General features: G+C 45.7%; 1 protein-coding gene and 1 long non-coding RNA gene across 3 annotated transcripts; one reads left to right on the forward strand and one right to left on the reverse strand.

The window, feature by feature from the left end:
- The first annotated feature begins 11,206 nt into the window (after positions 1–11,206).
- LOC123065559 (ABC transporter B family member 4-like) lies at positions 11,207–17,589 on the forward strand. 2 transcript variants are annotated; one of them, XM_044488815.1, is made up of 12 exons: positions 11,207–11,528; positions 11,622–11,676; positions 12,466–12,641; positions 12,831–13,052; positions 13,148–13,386; positions 14,094–14,619; positions 14,694–14,967; positions 15,069–15,687; positions 15,774–16,002; positions 16,082–16,348; positions 16,455–16,718; positions 16,945–17,589. In XM_044488815.1, the coding sequence occupies exons 1-12, from the start codon at positions 11,292–11,294 to the stop codon at positions 17,587–17,589; spliced, it is 3,753 nt and encodes a 1,250-aa protein (XP_044344750.1). In that variant the 5' UTR covers positions 11,207–11,291. The 2 variants fall into 2 exon arrangements, with proteins under 2 accessions (XP_044344750.1, XP_044344751.1); XM_044488816.1 differs by having other exon boundaries at positions 12,490–12,641.
- On the reverse strand, positions 11,991–18,949 carry LOC123065560 (uncharacterized). Its single transcript, XR_006431064.1, has 3 exons — positions 18,836–18,949; positions 12,449–13,394; positions 11,991–12,296 (listed from the first exon to the last, which is right to left on the reverse strand). It is a non-coding gene; the product is annotated as an uncharacterized lncRNA (long non-coding RNA).
- Positions 18,950–19,098: the final 149 nt, after the last annotated feature.

The raw sequence follows: 19,098 nt of genomic DNA on the forward strand, positions 1-19,098 counted from the left end.
GTCCGGCGCTTGATGGTTTATGGCGACTCGGACTTAGTGGTTAACCAGGTAATGAAGGAATGGGACGTCAGGAGTCCCGCAATGACAGGCTATTGTAATGCAGTGAGAAAGCTAGAAAAGAAGTTTGAGGGGTTAGAACTCCACCACATCCCACGAATCAAGAATCAAGCTGCTGATGATCTAGCGAAGATAGGTTCCACTCGGAAGCCTATTCCCAACAATGTGTTCTTAGAGCATCCCCATACCCTGTCAGTACAAGAAGATCCCTTCAAGGAAGAGCCCCCGCAGCCAATAAGTTCAACCAACCAGACTGAGATCGAGGTTCTAGTCATGGTTGACCTGATCATGGAAGTCTTGGTGGTCACAGACGATTGGACAGTATCGTACATCGCGTACATTCTCAGAAAAGAGCTCCCAGAGGATGAATAGGAGGCTCGCCAGATAGTCCGTCGATCGAAGGCTTTCATAGTGATGAAAGGACAGCTTTACAGAGAAAGTGTCACAGGAGTGGCCCAACGCTGCATCACCCCGGAAGAAGGTCAAATGATCCTAAACGATATCCACTTGGGGACCTGTGGTCACCATGCATCCTCTCGGACCATCATGGCCAAAGCATACCGAGCGGGATTCTATTGGCCTCGAGCAAATGAGATGGCGAAAGATATAGTCGACAAGTGCGCAGGTTGCCAATTCTACTCCAACATGTCTCACAAGCATGCATCTGCCCTGAAGACTATTCCACTCGTCTGGCCGTTTGCAGTCTGGGGATTGGATATGGTTGGACCCTTCAAGACCAGCGCGAGTGGTTTCACCCATTTACTCGTGGCAGTCGACAAGTTCACCAAGTGGATTGAACCCAAGCCCATCAAAAACCTTGGAGCAAGCACTGCCGTCAGTTTCATCAGAGAGCTGATATCCACATATGGAGTTCCTCACAGCATCATCACAGGTAACGGCTCCAACTTTGATTCTGATGAGTTCAAGGAATTCTACGCTTCCCAGGGTACTCGGGTCAATTATGCGTCCGTCGCACACCCGCAGTCGAATGGACAGGCAGAAAGGGCAAATGATTTGGTCCTTCAAGGGTTAAAGCCTCGACTGATGCACGATCTTAAACATGCTGCTGGAGCTTGGGTGACTGAATTGTCGTCGGTCCTATGGGGGCTGAGAACAACGCCCAACCGGTCGACTGATCGAACCCCTTTCTTCCTGGTGTACGGTGCTGAAGCTGTGCTTCCGAGTGACTTGCTGGACAATGCTCCCCGAGTGGAACTGTTCTCAGAAGTTGAAGCAGAGCAAGCACGCGAAGACGCGGTCGATCTCCTGGAGGAAGAGCGTGAGATGGCTTTGGTTCGGTCGACCATCTATCAGCAAGATCTGCGTCGATTCCATGCTCGCAACGTCAGAGGTCGAGCATTTCAGGAAGGAGACCATGTGCTCCGAGTGGTTCAGAAGCGACCTCACAAACTCGCTCTAGCCTGGGAAGGTCCCTTCATCATCACCAAGGTGCTTCAAAATGGAGTGTATCACATTTACAACGTTGCCAAGAAGATGGACGAGCCACGCGCATGGAACGCAGAGCTGCTTCGTCCTTTCTATACCTAAAATCACTCGACCCGATGAACTGTAATAAGAGCACTTTCGTTTGTTTTCCAAAGACAAGATTTTTTTACAGTATCTTAATGATTGGTTTCTCATAATCACTTGTGTCCAAATCCCCCAGTGGGTGGCTTAGCCGCGAACCTGATTCGCCTAAGTTAAAAAACACTCCGAGTGGAGAGCAATCCTCCCACTCGGGGCCTTAGCTGCGACCCTGTAATCGCCTAAGTTAAAAACGCTCCGAGTGGAGAGCAATCCTCCCACTCAGGGGCTTAGCTGCAACCCTGTAATCGCCTAAGTTAAAACATTCCGAGTGGAGAGCAATCCTCCCACTGGGGGGCTTAGCTGCGACCCCGTAATTGCCTAAGTTAAAAACATTCCGAGTGGAGAGCAATCCTCCCACTCAGGGGCTTAGCTGCAACCCTGTAATCGCCTAAGTTAAAACATTCCGAGTGGAGAGCGATCCTCCCACTCAGGGGCTTAGCTGCGACCCCGTACTCGCCTAGGTCACAAATATCCTCTGAGCTACGCCACAAATACAATGTATGCTCCATCCTTATCCGCAAGGACGATGAGGTGTCGATTGAACACCGCGTCTGAGCTACGTCACAAGTACAATGTACCATCCCTATCCACAAGGACGACAAGGTGTCGATTGAACACCACATCTGAGCTGCGCCACAAGTACAATGTACTATTCGGATCCGCAAGGACGATGAGTCGACTGAACATGGTGTTTGAACTCCGTCACAAGTACAATGTACTTTTCATTAGATAAAAGGTGAGAAGATCAAGTCCACTCGAAACCGAAAGACAGTCAGAAATAGTTCAGAAATAGAACAAAAGCCATGACATTCAAAGGAATTCAAGTTTAGATAAACCCTGCAAAAGTTCAGAACTACAATAGGCAGAAGTACTCAGGCATCAAGCCTGAAAGAGTTTAACAATTACATAATCACTCGGCATTCCGAGGCAAATAAAGGTGGGGCATAATGTTTTTGATCACTTGTCAGGAGAAGGACTTGCTGGATTGCAGGAACTGTCAAGGTCAATGTTGTCTGCGATGCGAGTGGCGGCATCAAGGAAAGTGTCCATGAAGGACTGGAAAGTGTGCTTTTTGGTGTTCACAACCTTGAGTTCCGCCAGGTTGTCTTCTCTGACGTCCTTGCAGTGCACTCGGACTAATGACATGGCGACGTCAGCGCTGCAGCAAGCGGATGATTTCTTCCATTCTTGCACCCGGTCAGGTATCTGATTCAGTCAAGCCATCAGAGACTCAAGGTCTTGTGAGAGTTCTGCCTGAGGCCAGAGTTCAGCATCAACCCGAGTCATTGCCACCTTCAGTTGGGCAAGATAAGCAACAACGATGTCCATGCGTGATTCCAACCGCAGCACGTTCATCGCAACATCGTCTTTGGCGGGAAAATTGATGGGGTCGAGACCCGTCTTGACCTGCCCAGTTTCTGCTTCAAAGTCTTGACAAAGTTCAGCACAATTGGAGAAAATAGTGAATCGACGGTTTAACAAAGCATGTCAGTCGACATCAGTAAATCAGTCGAACAAGAATACCTTCGAGCTTCAAGACCAGTTTTGCGGCAAGTTGTCCCAGATAAGACTCTAGCTCGCCCTTCTTGGCCTTGAGGTTGACAACTTGATCGGTCAGGCTGTCCTTGTCTTTCTTCAGTTGCTCGACCTCCCGATTGGCCTCAGAGACGACAGTCTTCAGCTTAGAGTTCTCCTCCTCTAACTTGCTGACTGAAGCCAGCTTCTTGTCCGCAAGCGTTGTTTTCTCTCGCGCCTCCTTCTGGGCAGCAGCAAGATCCTAATCCTTCTTCTCTAGAGACTGCTTCATTTTCTCTAAAGAAATAATATTCTTCAGACGAGCTTGAAGTTGACGGTTTTCACTACGCACATCTGTTCGAGTGAAATCACTCGGTTCAAAGAGACTAAAAGGAAAAACACAGAGAAGTGCGAGTCACAAGGTGGACAATCGACGATTGGTTACCTCCCATGATAGCTGCTTTGTCCTGAGCAGTCTTGAGGTTCTTCTTGGCCAGTTCCAGGTCAAGGCTGAGGCTGATTTGCTTCTTGTTCAGTTCAGAAAGTTGAGCCCCAAGATCACAAGACCTCTATAGTCAGCAAATATGATATATCAGTCAACAGAAACAAAAGACAATCACAGTGAAAGTTGCTCTAAGACTACTGCCGAATCAAACATTCAACAGTAGTCTCAGGGACTACACCTAGTGGGTGCACTTAGCGTGCCCCCACTGGTTTGGTTTAACACTCGGCATGGTCTGCCCAACATGAGTTAAAAAAAAGGAGATTCTCAAACCCCAGCCGACTGCCAATAGTCGATCGTGGTCTCGGGGACTACACCCAGTGGGTGCACTCTGTGTGCCCCCACTGATTCGAAAAAAACACTCGATTCAACCTAAGTAGACTCAAGTGGAAGACCTATACAACTTTAAGACAGACACATCCCAGTGGGTGATTGGATGTGAAACACAGACCCATGATAGTAGATGCACATAACAGGTTCCAAAGTGCTCATCTAAGAGCACCATATGGGCAGCGAAGCAACAGTGGCAGTTATCATTATTCAAAAGATCAGTCGGGAATAAACTAACCTTGACGTTGGTTTGCAGAGTAGTGCTGGCATTATAAGCCACCTGACTGGCCTCGTGCACCACCTTCATCTATTCCGTCACAAGATTTACCTGGAGAAGAGCCTCCCTGGCAGCACTCGGCGAGTCGTCTGGAGTTTGGTACACAGTGAAGAGCAATGATGGCAAGGCAGTCGAAGCAAACACTGGGTCAGATGCATGTAGTTGTACTAGAGCAGCAGAGGTCTGAGCAGTCGACCCTGATGGGCGATCAGTCGACAGCGGGTTGGCGAAAGTGACGTTGGTCCGAGCCGGATCTCCGGATCGCTCGACCACCGTCTCAACCACCAGTGTCGGCCGAGGGACCTGAACCTCGGTCACTTTCCCGCTTGATCCCTTGCCCTTCCTCCTCCTCTCCCTCAGAAGCACTTCTTCTTCATCATCATCTGGAAGCACGACAACGTCTCATGGAGCTGCAATGAAAAGAAACCTCAGAAATTCAACCGACTAACAATTCAATCAACAGAATAAATTCGAGTCGAGTGGACTTACTAGCTCTGGAGGTGGCCGCGTCATCGGCTCCATCGTCACCTGGGGCCTTGTCAACGTCCATGTCAGTCGCGGCGGAGGCTGGACTGGAAAAGTTTACAATCCATTCGGTCAGAACAGAAGAGTCAGTCGGTAGAAGAAAACACAGAAAGAAAGAACACTCACCCGGAGGCAACAGGAACATCCATCTTAATCTTGGGCAAAGTCTTCCGAGCTTTTGAGGGGACGACCTTGGGCTTCTTGGCGACTTTCTACGTCGGCTCCGGAGTCAAAGTCCGAGTACGCTTCTGCGTTTGGGTGCTCGAGGCCACGGTCTTGCCGCGCCCACCCGCTGGGTCATGGAGTAGCTTGGATCGACGTTCCAAACGAGGCGGTGAGTCTACCATCTCCTCGTCGTCCGACTCATCGCTCTCCTCTTCGTCCTCGTCGTCTGGAGATTGCCAATTGCCACTTTCCTCCGCGCTATCCTATCCCTCCTGGTCTTGCTCCAGAGCTTGTTCGCCGTTGGGCATCGAGTACATCTCAGTATAAACCTACAAGACAAGAAGTCGAGTAACATTCAGTCGGATTCAAAGACAGTTGCAAGACGTACCCAAATACAGTCGGTGGCAGAAACCGAACCTTGTCTAGCTGGTTGCTGTCGCTGAAGGGGTCAACTCTCCTGGCGCCTCTGGGGTTGTCCTTATTTCCTATGATACTCCTCAACCACTGGGCCACTGTCTTGGTCGATACTTTCTCTGGGTGAACCCGAGCGGTGTCGTTGGCTCCAGAATACATCCACATCGAGTGGTCACGAGCCTGGAGCGTCTGGATGCATCGACTGAGGAATACCTCCAACAAATCCATGCCAATGACACCCTGATTGATCAACTAGACCACCCTCTCAACCAGCATGTTTGTTTCCACCCTCTCCGCAGTGGTCACTTTCAGCGAGGAAGGGGTCTGGACACGATCTAAAGTAAAAGGGGGAAGTCCAGTCGACTGGCCTGGAGTTGCAATGTCCTGGCAGTAGAACCAGATTGCCAGCCCCTGACCGACTTAGGAAGGGTCATGGAAGGGAAAGAGCTCCTCTTCCTCTTCTGGATACCCAAAACCCCACACATCTGGATAACGTGTGTTTTCTCGTCACTCGTGTTTTGCTTTCTTCACCGACTGAGAGCGGATAGTGAAAATGTGCTTGAAAAGACCCCAATGCGGTCGAAAACCCAGAAAATTCTCGCACATAGACACGAACGTGACAAGGTATGTGATGGTGTTGGGAGAAAAGTGATGGAGTTGGGCTCCGAAGAAGTTCAAGAAACCCCGAAAAAAGGGTGCAGAGGAAGCGAGGAACCGTGGTCGACATGGGTGGCGAGCAGAATGCACTCACCCGATCGAGGCTGTGGCTCCGTCTCCCCCTCCGGCAACCGCGCAGCCCCATTGGCAATCAGTCCGGACTCAGTCAGCTCCTCCAAATCTTCCTGCTAGAGCGAGGATCGGATCCAGTCGCCCAAGATCCAACTCGGCGGCAACGCCGACCGCGACGACGACCCCTGATTCGTCTTCTTGCCTTTCGCCGCCCCCGTCGCCTTCTTCGCGTGTTCCAGCGCTGCCGTCTTGTCCTTCACCATGGTGGCGGAGCGGCGGCGTCGAGAGAGGAGGATCCGGATGCGATGGAGAAGCAGAGGAGAAGGAGGGAGAATGGACGCGCACAGTGCAGGCACCTCGGCCCCGTCGCCTTTTAAGGACCCACTTCTGAGTGGCTGACGCGTGGGCCAGGGCGATCCTGTCAAATCCCGCAACAGTCGCGTGTTGGGTACGTGGCGAAAAAGGTGGCGTGGGGAAGGCGCTCCTATCTATCCATCCCGCTTACCACGGCACGCTCCGCCCCACGCGCTTCCCCGAAATTTCGAATCCCGTGAAATCTGGGATACGCCGTAACCAATCACGCCAAAGATTATGCGTCAAAAAAAATACTCAACGGATGACGTTGTAAATTCACTCGGCAACTTCTAAATCGATCAAGGCGACTGAAAAGAAGCCGAAGTTCCAACATGAGCCTCCCGTTTAACATGAGTACTTGTGAAGCACAAGGGTCGAAACAAGATCAACTTCAACCTTCTTTTCACTCGGACCTCAATCCATTCGGGGGGCTAATGATGGTGATATAGACCTGGGGTAGGGTCATGGGCCTAACCTATACGCCCTACCCAAGGTCACTACCCTAGAAGCAAATAAGCTCAAGAGACAACAGGGAGTGCCCAATAAAGGCGTCGAGTGCAATCTACTCGACCAATCAACCACTCGGGTACCCCTCCTTCCTGAAGTCACACGACCAATCAATCACTCGACCATACAAGAAACCACTCAACCCACTGAAGACCAGGAGTCACACAGAATAGCAACGGCCAAGCATTCACTCTGTAGTCTTTAAGGTCATTTAAGGCACTTAAGGCTGGCATTATCAGTAACGCCCCATCTTTATGTACATTGAACTCTTTGTAACGGGGGATGGCTGGGGTCCTGGCGCACTCTATATAAGCCACCCCCTCCTTTGGCACAAGGGTTTGCACCCCCTGTCATACACACTCCTATAATCCAGTCGACCGCCTCCGGGCACCGAGACGTAGGGCTATTACCTCCTTCGAGAGGGGCCTGAACTCGTAAATACTTGCGTACAATCTCGCCGTAGCTAGGACCTTGCCTCCTCATTCGTACCCCCTATACTTACTATCAGACTTAGTACCACGACAGTTCCTGGATCTAATAGCAAGAGAATGGGCTAAAGATTCAGGAGGGAGATCGAATGTTGAGAGATGGCAGGATAAGATTAGGCATTTAAGGCAGTTCTTATGGGGTTGGTCAAACACCTGAGTGGGACATATAAGGCTGACAAGGAAAGGCTCCTCTTACTTATTCAATACCTAGATTTAAAAGCCGAGTCCTCCATTTTAGATACCGGAGAGCTGGAAACTAAAGTGGAGGCGGAATTAAGACTTGAAGAACTGCTTCGTGAGGAGGAATTGAAGTGGGCACTGCGAACTAAAGTTTGCAAAATTTTCCAAGGGGGTGATAACACACAATTCTTCCACATGATTGCGAATGGCAAGCATCGAAAGAAGAGAATCTTTCAGCTTGAGCAAGATGAGGGGACGATTTTAGGACAGGAGAACCTAAAAGTTTATATCACCAATTATTATAAGCAGCTGTTTGGGCCTCCCGAGGATAATTTCATATCCTTGGATGAGTCGAGGGTTCAGGATGTTCCTCAACTAACTGCGGATGAGAACGATATTTTGACAACCCCATTTTCGGAGAAAGAGGTGTTTGAAGCAATTTCATAAATGAAAAATAATAAAGCTCCAGGCCCGGATGGTTTTTCGACGGAGTTTTATAAGAAGTGCTGGCACATCATTAAGGGGGACCTACTCCCGATGTTCCAGGATCTTTTCTCGGGGCAGTTGCAGTTGTTTCACTTGAACTTCGAAACGATTACTTTGCTTCCTAAGAAAACAGAGGCCGTGAGGATTGAGCAATTTAGGCCGATCTGTCTTCTTAATGTTAGCTTTAATATCTTCACCAAAGTTGGGACTAATAGGCTTACGCAAATTGCGCATTTTGTGGTGCAGCTGTCTCAAACTGCTTTCATGCCGAACAGAAACATCCTAGAAGGGGTTGTGGTCTTACATGAAACGCTCCATGAAATCCACACGAAAAAACTAGATGGGGTGGTTTTCAAAGTGGATTTTGAGAAAGAGCACGACAAGGTAAAATGGCCATTCCTTCAGCACGCCTTGCGTATGAAAGGTTTCGACCAGGCCTGGAGGGACCAGGTAGACTCTTTCACGCAAAAAGGGAGTGTGGGAATCAGGGTAAATGATGATATAGGTCATTATTTCCAGACACAAGGTTCTGAGACAAGGAGATCCGATGTCACCGATTCTGTTCAACATAGTCGTTGACATGTTGAAAATCCTAATAGGAAGGGCTAAGGATGATGGCCAGGTAGGTGGCCTCATTCCGCATTTAGTGGACGCAGGAGTGTCTATCCTACAATACGCTGATGATACTATCATCTTCATGGCGCATGATTTGGCTAAAGCTAGAAACATGAAGCTGGTGTTGTTCGAACAATTATCGGAGTTAAAGATTAACTTTCATAAAAGTGAATTGTTCTACTTTGGAAGAGCTAAAGATGAACAACAAGCTTACAAGGAATTGTTCGGGTGCGAATTGGGGTCTTTACCCTTCACGTATTTGGGTATACCAATCCACCATCGCAAGCTTTCCAACAAGGAGTGGAAGTGCATTGAAGATCGATTTAAAAAAAACTGAGTTGCTGGAAGGGCAAGCTTATGTCATACGGAGAACGATTGATTCTGATCAATTCGGTCCTCACAAGTATGCCTATGTTTCTCTTGTCCTTTTTTGAAGTACCAGTTGGAGTACGGAAAAGGCTAGATTTCTATCGATCGCGCTTCTTCTGGCAGAGTGATGAACTAAAACGAAAGTACAGACTCGCTAAGTGGGATATCATTTGTAGGCCGAAAGATCAAGGGGGTCTTGGCAAGTAAAATTTAGAGGTGAAGAACAGACGTCTTCTTGGCAAGTGGCTGTATAAGTTATCAGTAGAGACGGATGCCACATGGGCCCAGATTCTTCGTAATAAGTACCTTCAGTCCAAAACCTTGTCCCAGGTGACGGTAAGACCAACTGATTCGCCTTTTTGGAAGGGACTGATGATAGTGAAATCAATATTTTTTAACAGGGCAAAATTTGTGGTTGGAAATGGTACTTCCACAAGATTCTGGGAGGATACATGGCTAGGGGAGACACCCCTTGCAATCCAATATCCTTCTCTCTATAATATTGTTCAGCGAAAGGACACTTACGTTGCAACAATATTACAGTCCAATCCTCTGAATATTCAATTCAGGAGGACCCTAGCGGGAAACCGTTCAGAAGCATGGCTCCATCTTGTGAGAAGATTGATGGATGCCCACCTTTCTCAACAGCCCGATCAGTTGCGCTGGAAATTAACTAAGAGTGATGAGTTTTCGGTTAAATCCATGTATTTGGATATTATCAACACTAGCGTTCTTCTTAATTTGAGACATGTTTGGAAAGTCAAAGTGCCTTTAAAAATCAAAGTGTTCATGTGGTTTGTCCACAAACAAGTTATCCTAACTAAGGACAATTTGGTGTAGCGCAACTGGACTGGATCTAGACGATGTAGTTTTTGTGATGGTGATGAATCAATCAAACACCTCTTTCTTGACTGCTCATTGGCAAAAAATTTGTGGAGGTCGGTCCACATAGCTTTTAATATTACTCCTCCGAATTCCATCAACACGTTATTTGGGACATGGCTAGATGGGATTGATGCACAAACAGCGAGACACATCCGTGTAGGAGTTTGTGCTTTATTATTGGCAGCTTGGAACTGCAGAAACGACTTGGTTTTTAACAGAACAACAAATATTCATGTCTTGCAGGTTATTTTTAGGGCCACTACACTCATCCGTATGTGGTCGCTACTCACTCCGACGGAGGCCAGGGAGCATTTGGTTACTGGATCTATCCGATGGGAGACGGTAGCACGGGATATCTTCAACTGGTTCGGATGGCGGTCATGTAATAGGGTAGGTGTTTAGTTTCCTATCTTTTATTTTGCCTGCCGGTTATGGCTATCCTGTTTTTGCTTTCAGGCTCTTAGTGAGCATTTTTCAATTCTGTTTGAGACTTCGAGACTTATGTTGGACCTTTTGATTATCAATAATATAGCTGTATGCATCGTTCTGATGCAGAGGCCGGGACAAACCCCCTTTTTGAAAAAAAATCAAGCACGGGAACATGATCAACAACCTCCTCAGGACCAATACGGATGATGGTCTCTGACTCCCCAGTGTCTGAATAGTCAGGCATTGGCGAACCGAGCGACTCACTTGAGCCTATGGCATGCTTGCTGGTAGCCAGCCCATAGGAGAAGATCTGTTGCATATGCGAGTAGTTTTGGGTGGGAGTGTTGAGAAACTCTACGTCCTTGGGGTGATCCTAAAGAAAGAAACACGGCGTGGTTAGTTGTGATTGGCATGTTAGAAAAGCTTAAACAAGTGGTTTGTAAGCTAGCCGTGGTGTGGTCTTGTAGTGCTTTGATTTCAATAGAATTGTATAGACGTCCTGATTTCATTGTGTGCTGTTAAGATCTTTGAGTTTGGACACTTGGCTGGCTCTTCTCTTTGTGATATGGTTGTACAACTGGGTTGAGATGACCTGTGTAGAAAGGAACAGGACGCCTCGTGTGCATTAACCGTGCAACGGCGCAAGGCGTCCGGTTGTGTCGTCGGGACGTTGTGCCCAAGTTAGATGCATGTGCGTGCCCTCTGACGTCTGCCCATCTCCGTCCACCCCTCCACGGACGATGCAAAGGAACTAGTATAGTAATCTACATTCCATAGTCCTATCAGCTTGCTATATCTGTCCACACCTCCTATTTTTCCAAGAACAGTTATCGGTGAACAATAGAGAAGCACATCAGCGAAGCTTAGCAGCCAGGAAATGGACGCCACAGCAGAAGCTAGCGGTGGAGGAAAAGATGACCGGCCGGAGAAGAAGGTGCCGTTGTCGGGCATGTTCAGGTATGCCGACCGCCTCGACGTGCTGCTCATGGCGGTTGGCTCGCTGGGGGCGGTGGCCAACGGCGTGTCGGAGCCCCTCATATCGGTGCTCTTTGGAGACGTCATCAACTCCTTCGGCCAGAGCACGAGCAGCACCGTCCTCCGCGCCGTCACCAAGGTGTAGTACTGCCACGGCCTACGGTGACCACTCACTTAACTTGAAGAGTGGCAAGACGATTTAACAAAGAATTAATGTTCTTTCGATCTCCAGGTTTGTCTCAACTTCATATATTTGGGCGTTGGGGCAGCAGTGGCTTCCTTCCTTCGTAAGTGGAATTTCCATCCTATTCTTGGAGTGCATGTTTCCTGTCAGTCAAACCTTAGACGTCAAGCAAATACTACACATGAAAAGATAGTTATGCATTCAGTGTATATCATTTTCAAATAAGCTAAATTGCAGAGGCTAGTAACCAAGTTACCTATTATCATCATCGAAACGAGCTTCTCCATGAGGAGAGCTGATAAGCTTGTAACAATATAATGTATCAAACTCAACCGTATCTCCAAGGTGTATTAAACTGACAAGCAGTGGTCAGTGAAACCAAGAGAGATGCGCAACAAAATAGCGCCACCACACTCATAAGTCATAAGCAGTTATCTCGATATTAATTTCACATGTTCCTTTGGTAAATTCCAAAGTTTCACGTACCACTTCAAGTCGAAAATTTTCACAACTGAATAGAGTGGAACTAGGACACGTGGCCCCTCGGCCGTATCTTGCTCTTTGTTTTCTGTTGGCTAGTGTAGGTTGGCCTGCCTTTTTCCATTCTTCTTTGTTGTTTTAGTTTTGTTTGTTTGTAGTTAGCTGTCGGGTGAGTTCTGTTGTTTCTGCCTCCTCCTCGTTGTCTTCGTCTTGACCGAGATAGGACACACAAGTTTGCTCTCGCTTGAGTGATGAATATGCAGATACAATGATCAGAACAGAGCAAGCATCATCAGTAATCATACATTCATTCCATGAAAAGTACCAATTGCATTCCTAATATGGAATATGTGTAGCTAAATTACATGCTAATGGCAGAAATGCTACTTACTCACCCTTTATTTATTTTCAGAGGTGTCATGCTGGACGATGGCAGGAGAAAGGCACTCGTCCCGCATCCGTTCCTTGTACCTGAAATCAGTTCTGAGGCAAGACATTGCATTCTTCGATACACAAATGACAACAGGCGAAGCAGTTTCTAGAATGTCTAGCGATACGGTCATGATTCAAGATGCTCTTGGTGAGAAGGTAATATTTTTGTTGTGGTACTAAATCAAGAAACATAATATTTTTCAACACATTGAAAGGTGCGCAAAAGTCAACTGCAAGCATCAGTATTTTTATCGCTACTACAGAAATTTTTGTTCTACTTACCTGAGTGTATTTCATACATTCTATGCAGCCCAACTGCTGACATTCATTCATTCTGATTTACAGGCAGGGAAGCTTGTACAACACACATCCGCCTTCTTTGGGGGTTTTATCATAGCATTCACAAAAGGCTGGCTCCTTACCCTTGCCATGCTAACATCACTACCACTAATTGCTATCGCTGGTTCAGTATCTGCACAACTTCTAACCCGGGTTTCTAGCAAGCGACTAACATCGTATAGTGATGCTGCAGACACAGTTGAACTTACAATTGGATCTATACGCACAGTGAGTTCAAATTATATCAGTTATTGGAAACTGTATCATTTATCTCAGTTAATTCAAATTGTAGCAGCCATTAATCTAGCAACTCATGTTAACAGGTTGTGTCCTTCAATGGCGAGAAAAAGGCTATAGAAATGTACAATAAATTCATAAAAAATGCATACATAACTGTTGTTGAGGAAGGCCTTGTCAGTGGTTTTGGCATGGGCTCTGTCTTCTGCATCATATTTAGCAGCTATGGCCTAGCCTTCTGGTATGGTGGAAAGCTAATCATTGACAAAGGTTATACCGGAGGGAAGATCATCACTGTTTTGTTCGCGGTATTGACTGGCGCAACGTGAGTTCCTGAAATCATTACGCTGATCAGTACTAATATTTGCCGTATATAACCCTCAATTTATTGAAGAGCAACTTGAATGAATGAAAATATAAAAAATTACATAATAAAACTTTAAAATCTAGATAACCTTTTTTTTTTACGCATGCCTTGTGAATACATAATTTTCTGTAAATTCTATAAGAAACTTTACATGGCAATTGATGTACCTTTCAAGGCGTGTTCAGATATTACGTTTAGATAGTTCATATTTGATTACTTATTTATTATTTTTAGTGGTAAATAATGTCTATTGGTAATGCTTGAGCTCAAGGATAATAATTATTTTATATAAATACAAATAGCCCACAAGATTCAAGGTGCCTCCTTCTTGAGGGTAGAAGAAATCCAACAATAATCCTAAAATATCTACCATAAATTCTAAAGAAAAATAGTCTGATCTACATTTGTACTTTTGGGGATCAAATTATATAAAAAAAACTCTTGCTAGACAGATCAACCAAATCGACCACAGGAAGCACAATTTTTAACCAGGTGTAAATTATTCTATTTTCATTTTATGTTTCCTCAGCAAAGCATACATATGTGAAGGGTTAGCGGTTATTTTAAAATTGTACATCAGGCCAAGAAATAAAAAAGTGACTACTGCATATGGTACTCGTATGTTAATGTCCTAAACAGGGCACTCTCCAATTTTTTTGCAACAGTTCATTAGGTAATGCAACACCATCAATTTCTGCAATTGTGGGAGGTCAATCTGCAGCATACAGACTGTTCGAAACGATTGAGAGGAAACCCGAGATAGATTCAGATGATACCAGCGGCATAGTCTTGGAAAATATCAAGGGTGATGTTGAGATAAAGGATGTATACTTTAGCTACCCTGCAAGACCCGAGCAGTTAGTATTAGATGGACTGTCATTACAAGTAGCTTGTGGAACAACAATGGCCATAGTTGGAGAGAGTGGAAGTGGCAAGTCAACTGTTATCAGCCTAGTTGAAAGATTCTATGATCCACAGGCTGGCGAAGTTTTGATAGATGGAGTCAACATCAAGAATCTGAATCTTGATTGGATAAGAGGGAAGATCGGCCTTGTTAGCCAAGAACCATCGCTGTTTATGACCTCCATTAAAGATAACATAATCTATGGTAAAGAAGATGCAACTCTTGAAGAAATCAAGAGAGCAGCCGAGCTCGCAAATGCAGCAAGCTTCATCGACAAGTTACCAAATGTATGTGAATAAAGATTGAGTGCTTCAAATAACTTCTTGAAATTTAAGCTAACAAGATTCTAATTTCATACCAGGGATACAATACATTGGTTGGCCAACATGGCACTCTGCTTTCTGGAGGACAAAAACAAAGAATTGCAATTGCAAGAGCCATCCTTAAAGATCGAAAAATTCTTTTGCTAGATGAAGCAACAAGTGCACTGGATGTGGAATCTGAGAGGATAGTTCAGGAGGCACTCAATAGGATAATGGTAGAAAGAACCACACTTATCGTTGCTCATCGTTTGAGCACTGTAAGGAATGTAGACTGCATCACAGTTGTTCATCAAGGGAAAATAGTTGAACAAGGTTAGAATCTCTTGAATATACATTACTTTTCCCATGGTAGAAAATTTCTATTGTCAGCCTATGATGATTCACTCACCCCATTACGTATCCTGTATGTACAGGTCCTCATCAAGCATTGGTGAAGGATCCCAGTGGAGCTTACTCCCAGCTTATTAGGCTACAAGAAACCCATGGTAATGAAAGACGTAAAATACAGGATCATGGAGTGCCCAATTCCTTATCAAAAAGCACTACTTTGTCAATTAGACAGTCAGTGACTAAAGATTCCTTTGGCAATAGCAACAGATACTCTTTCAGATCTGATGAGTTGCATGAGGATGAAATCACAGGAAAACAGAACAAAGAGGACCTTCCTGATGGGAAGACCCTTCAGAAAGCACCAATCGGACGCCTTTTTTATCTTAACAAGCCAGAGGTGCCATTTCTTCTGCTCGGTGTTATAGCAGCATCGGTGCATGGAATCATTTTCCCATTGTTTGGCATACTAATGTCTGGCATTATAAAATCATTCTACGAGCCACCAGATAAGCTGCGAAAAGATTCTAGCTTTTGGGCATTGATAGCTGTTGTTCTGGGGGTTGCAGCTTTCATTGCAATCCCTGCAGAATATCTTTTGTTTGGAATTGCTGGTGGCAAGCTTATAGAGCGTGTTCGTACTCTGTCATTTCAAAATATTGTGCATCAGGAAATTGCTTGGTTTGATAATCCCTCAAATTCCAGGTATCATATTTCAAATGATCTCAATTATTTTATCTTCTCGTACATAGATCTACACAGATACTAAGATTATGCTTTATCACTTACAGTGGTGCACTTGGTACACGGCTCTCAGTCGATGCATTAAATGTTCGGCGCTTAGTTGGAGATAACCTGGGCATTATAGTGCAGTCTACAGCCGCAATAATCACTGGCTTTGTCATAGCATTTACGGCGGACTGGAGGCTTGCACTCATTATCACTTGTGTCATTCCTTTAGTGGGTGCACAAGGTTATGCTCAAGTGAAGTTCTTCAAGGGGTTCAGTGAAGAAGCTAAGGTGACGGATAACAACTCTATAATTTATTTACTGTTTGATGCAGGATGAGCAATAATGTGATCTTATAATTATTTTGCAGGAGATGTATGAAGATGCAAGTCAAGTTGCAACAGATGCTGTCAGTAGTATCAGAACTATAGCATCTTTCTGTGCAGAGAAAAGAGTGGTTACAACATATAACAAGAAATGTGAAGCTTTAAGGAAACAAGGGGTTCGAACTGGAATTGTTGGAGGGCTTGGTTTTGGTTTCTCACTCTTGGTGTTGTATCTGACATATGCTCTATGTTTCTATGTTGGTGCAAAGTTTGTACGTCAGGGAAAAACTACTTTTGCGGATGTTTTCAAAGTGAGAATTGCTGAACCATTTGAAGTAACAATTTGTATATAGATATTATGGGACGGAGGGAGTAAGTTTTAATAAACATTCACCAATTCATAGGATTTTTTTCCAGGTTTTCTTTGCCTTAGTTTTGGCGGCTGTTGGGGTTTCGCAGGCAAGTGCATTGGCATCTAATGCGACAAAGGCAAGACATTCAGCTATTTCTGTTTTCAGTATTCTAGATCGCAAGTCAAAAATTGATACAAGCAGTGATGAGGGCCTCATGTTGGAAAATGTCACTGGCGATATTGATTTTAGTAATGTCAGTTTCAAGTACCCATCACGCCCTGATGTCCAAATATTCAGTGACTTTACATTGCATATTCCTTCCAGAAAGGTATGATTTGCAACCTTGTGTACTCTTGTTTATTATTGTTGCACCTGATTGTTTTGCCACTCAGATAACTAACTTTATGTCACCTCTTGGCATAAAACCAAGAATACAACTTAAAAACAAGTGATGCATCTATTTAGTGTTACCATATATAAGAAGCTTTCAGTAGATTTATTTCACATATCATCATTCACAACCACAAAAACTGCTATGCTGTAACCTTTTTCAGACCATGGCACTAGTTGGAGAAAGTGGTAGTGGCAAGTCCACGATAATTGCTTTACTGGAGCGTTTCTATGATCCTGATTCTGGTAGAATCTCAGTAGATGGAGTCCAAATTAAGAGCTTGAGGATTAGCTGGTTAAGAGATCAGATGGGGCTGGTAGGCCAGGAGCCAGTGCTTTTCAACGACACAATCCATGCAAACATAACATATGGGAAACATGGAAAGGCGACAGAGGAACAAGTCACGGTTGCGTCCAAGGCAGCAAATGCTCATGAGTTCATATCAAGCTTGCCACAGGGATACGACACTCCGGTTGGCGAGAAAGGAGTGCAACTATCTGGTGGGCAGAAACAGCGGGTAGCTATTGCAAGGGCCATTATAAAGGACCCGAAGATACTACTACTTGATGAGGCAACCAGTGCCCTGGATGCGGAATCGGAGAGCATCGTTCAAGATGCATTGGATCGAGTCATGGTGAGCAGGACCACAATAGTGGTGGCTCACCGCCTCTCCACGATCAAAGGGGCTGATATGATTGCAGTCATCAAGGAAGGTAAAGTTGCTGAGAAGGGCAAGCATGAGGCCCTGATGCGAATCAAGGATGGAGTCTATGCATCGCTAGTAGAACTTCGTTCAAATTCTGAGTAGAATATGTGTATATTTGACCCCCCCAAAAAAATCATTTTTGCTTACAACATTTGTTTGTTCCTAGTACAATCATTTGGCCATGCAATACAATGATTTGTGATTTGGGAAGTGAATGTAAGAGGCTAGCAGTTTGTTGCGTGGAAGGCATATGAGCATGGTATAGGTAATGAGAGTAAGTCAACTCTGTGTACCAATTGATTATCAGTAATGTTAACTGGCCCATATAAGACAATAATCCCTGGTTAATCTCTAAACCAAATTTAGGTGCATGGCAAGTGGTAGGAAGTTTAGTACCATACTACTATAGTAGTGAGAGTGAGACCCCTTTATAAGGGCTGCTCTACCACATGCCATTGGGAGCTTGGGAAGAGGAATTGTACACGCGCTCCTCCTCCTCCGCCATCCGCCTCGCCACGCCTTGCCTCGCCTCAGTATACTCACTCCCTCCCTCCCGCACAACCCTAGCTGTCATTTAGTGTTCCTCTCTTTGTGTTGCTTCCGGCGATCCCATCACAACGATCGCGTGCACGGTTGGTCGGGAGAACAGGTGCCTCCAGAACCCCTGTCATTCTAGATCCTGCCCGGGAGAACGGCAACAAGGGTTTTGGGGAGCATCTCGACACGATAGCTTCCGACCAACCGGAGGGTATGATTTGTTCATCCCTCGTTTACTCGTTCATGTGCTAGCTGTATATGCTATTTTCATAAAATGTTTCGTTTCTATATACTGTACGTGCTCACATGCTTAGGAATCGGTATGAGTTGCATATCGTATTTGCCATGCTTACTATTTATTTGTGGATTAGTCTAATCGAAAAGGTGCTGATTTTTCCAACACGTTAGGGGTGAGATCCCAGCAAACGCCCCACAAATACACCATCCAGATCCAAAGGATGGCGGTTATTAACGAAAATTGCACTAAAAATAAAGAACTATCATGCTTTTTCAGAAAACTGCCACCACCCCTAACACTAAAAATGTCGTCCCGCGCATTCGCAAATGCCATGCGTGGCAGCAAAATCGAGCTCTTAATTCAAAAGTACTGCAGGTTCGACGCAAACCGCTCGCACGCAGTACTACATATATTCGTCTCGCGTACTCAATCAAATACCAAATAGTACAAACTCAAACAAAGTTTCTGGGAAATGGCGACATCGGCTAAACTGCTAAGCGCGGCTACCAGATGCGCGGGGTCTGAAGGGAAAAAATACATCAAAATCCATGGAAAATTCAGAGCATCGCATACCTCTGGGCCGGCGACCTCTTCCTCACAGACGGCGCTGCCGCCGCGCCGTCTTCCCCGGCGAGGTCCTTTTGTTTCGAGGTCATCTCTCTTTTGTTACTGGGCTGGGCTGGCCTGGCCGGCCGAATGTACACGGTCCACACCCCAGCCCGATTCCCTATAAAGAAAATAAAAAACCACAGCCAGATGACTGGCAGTGGCAGATGGCGAACGGTGGATTAGGTGGGGGGAAAAGTTCACGCGCTCGCAGTTTCTACGGTACGGGA

Source organism: Triticum aestivum, chromosome 3B (assembly GCF_018294505.1).
Source record: "Triticum aestivum cultivar Chinese Spring chromosome 3B, IWGSC CS RefSeq v2.1, whole genome shotgun sequence".
Lineage (NCBI taxonomy): Eukaryota > Viridiplantae > Streptophyta > Magnoliopsida > Poales > Poaceae > Triticum > Triticum aestivum.

Excerpts from the sequence above, each read along its gene's own strand:
- LOC123065559 (XM_044488815.1), top strand. The coding sequence starts at position 11,292 with ATGGACGCCACAGCAGAAGCTAGCGGTGGAGGAAAAGATGACCGGCCG. Across the intron at positions 13,053-13,147 it reads CAATTGGATCTATACGCACA|GTTGTGTCCTTCAATGGCGA; the intron begins GTGAGTTCAAAT and ends TCATGTTAACAG. Across the intron at positions 16,003-16,081 it reads GGTTCAGTGAAGAAGCTAAG|GAGATGTATGAAGATGCAAG; the intron begins GTGACGGATAAC and ends ATTATTTTGCAG.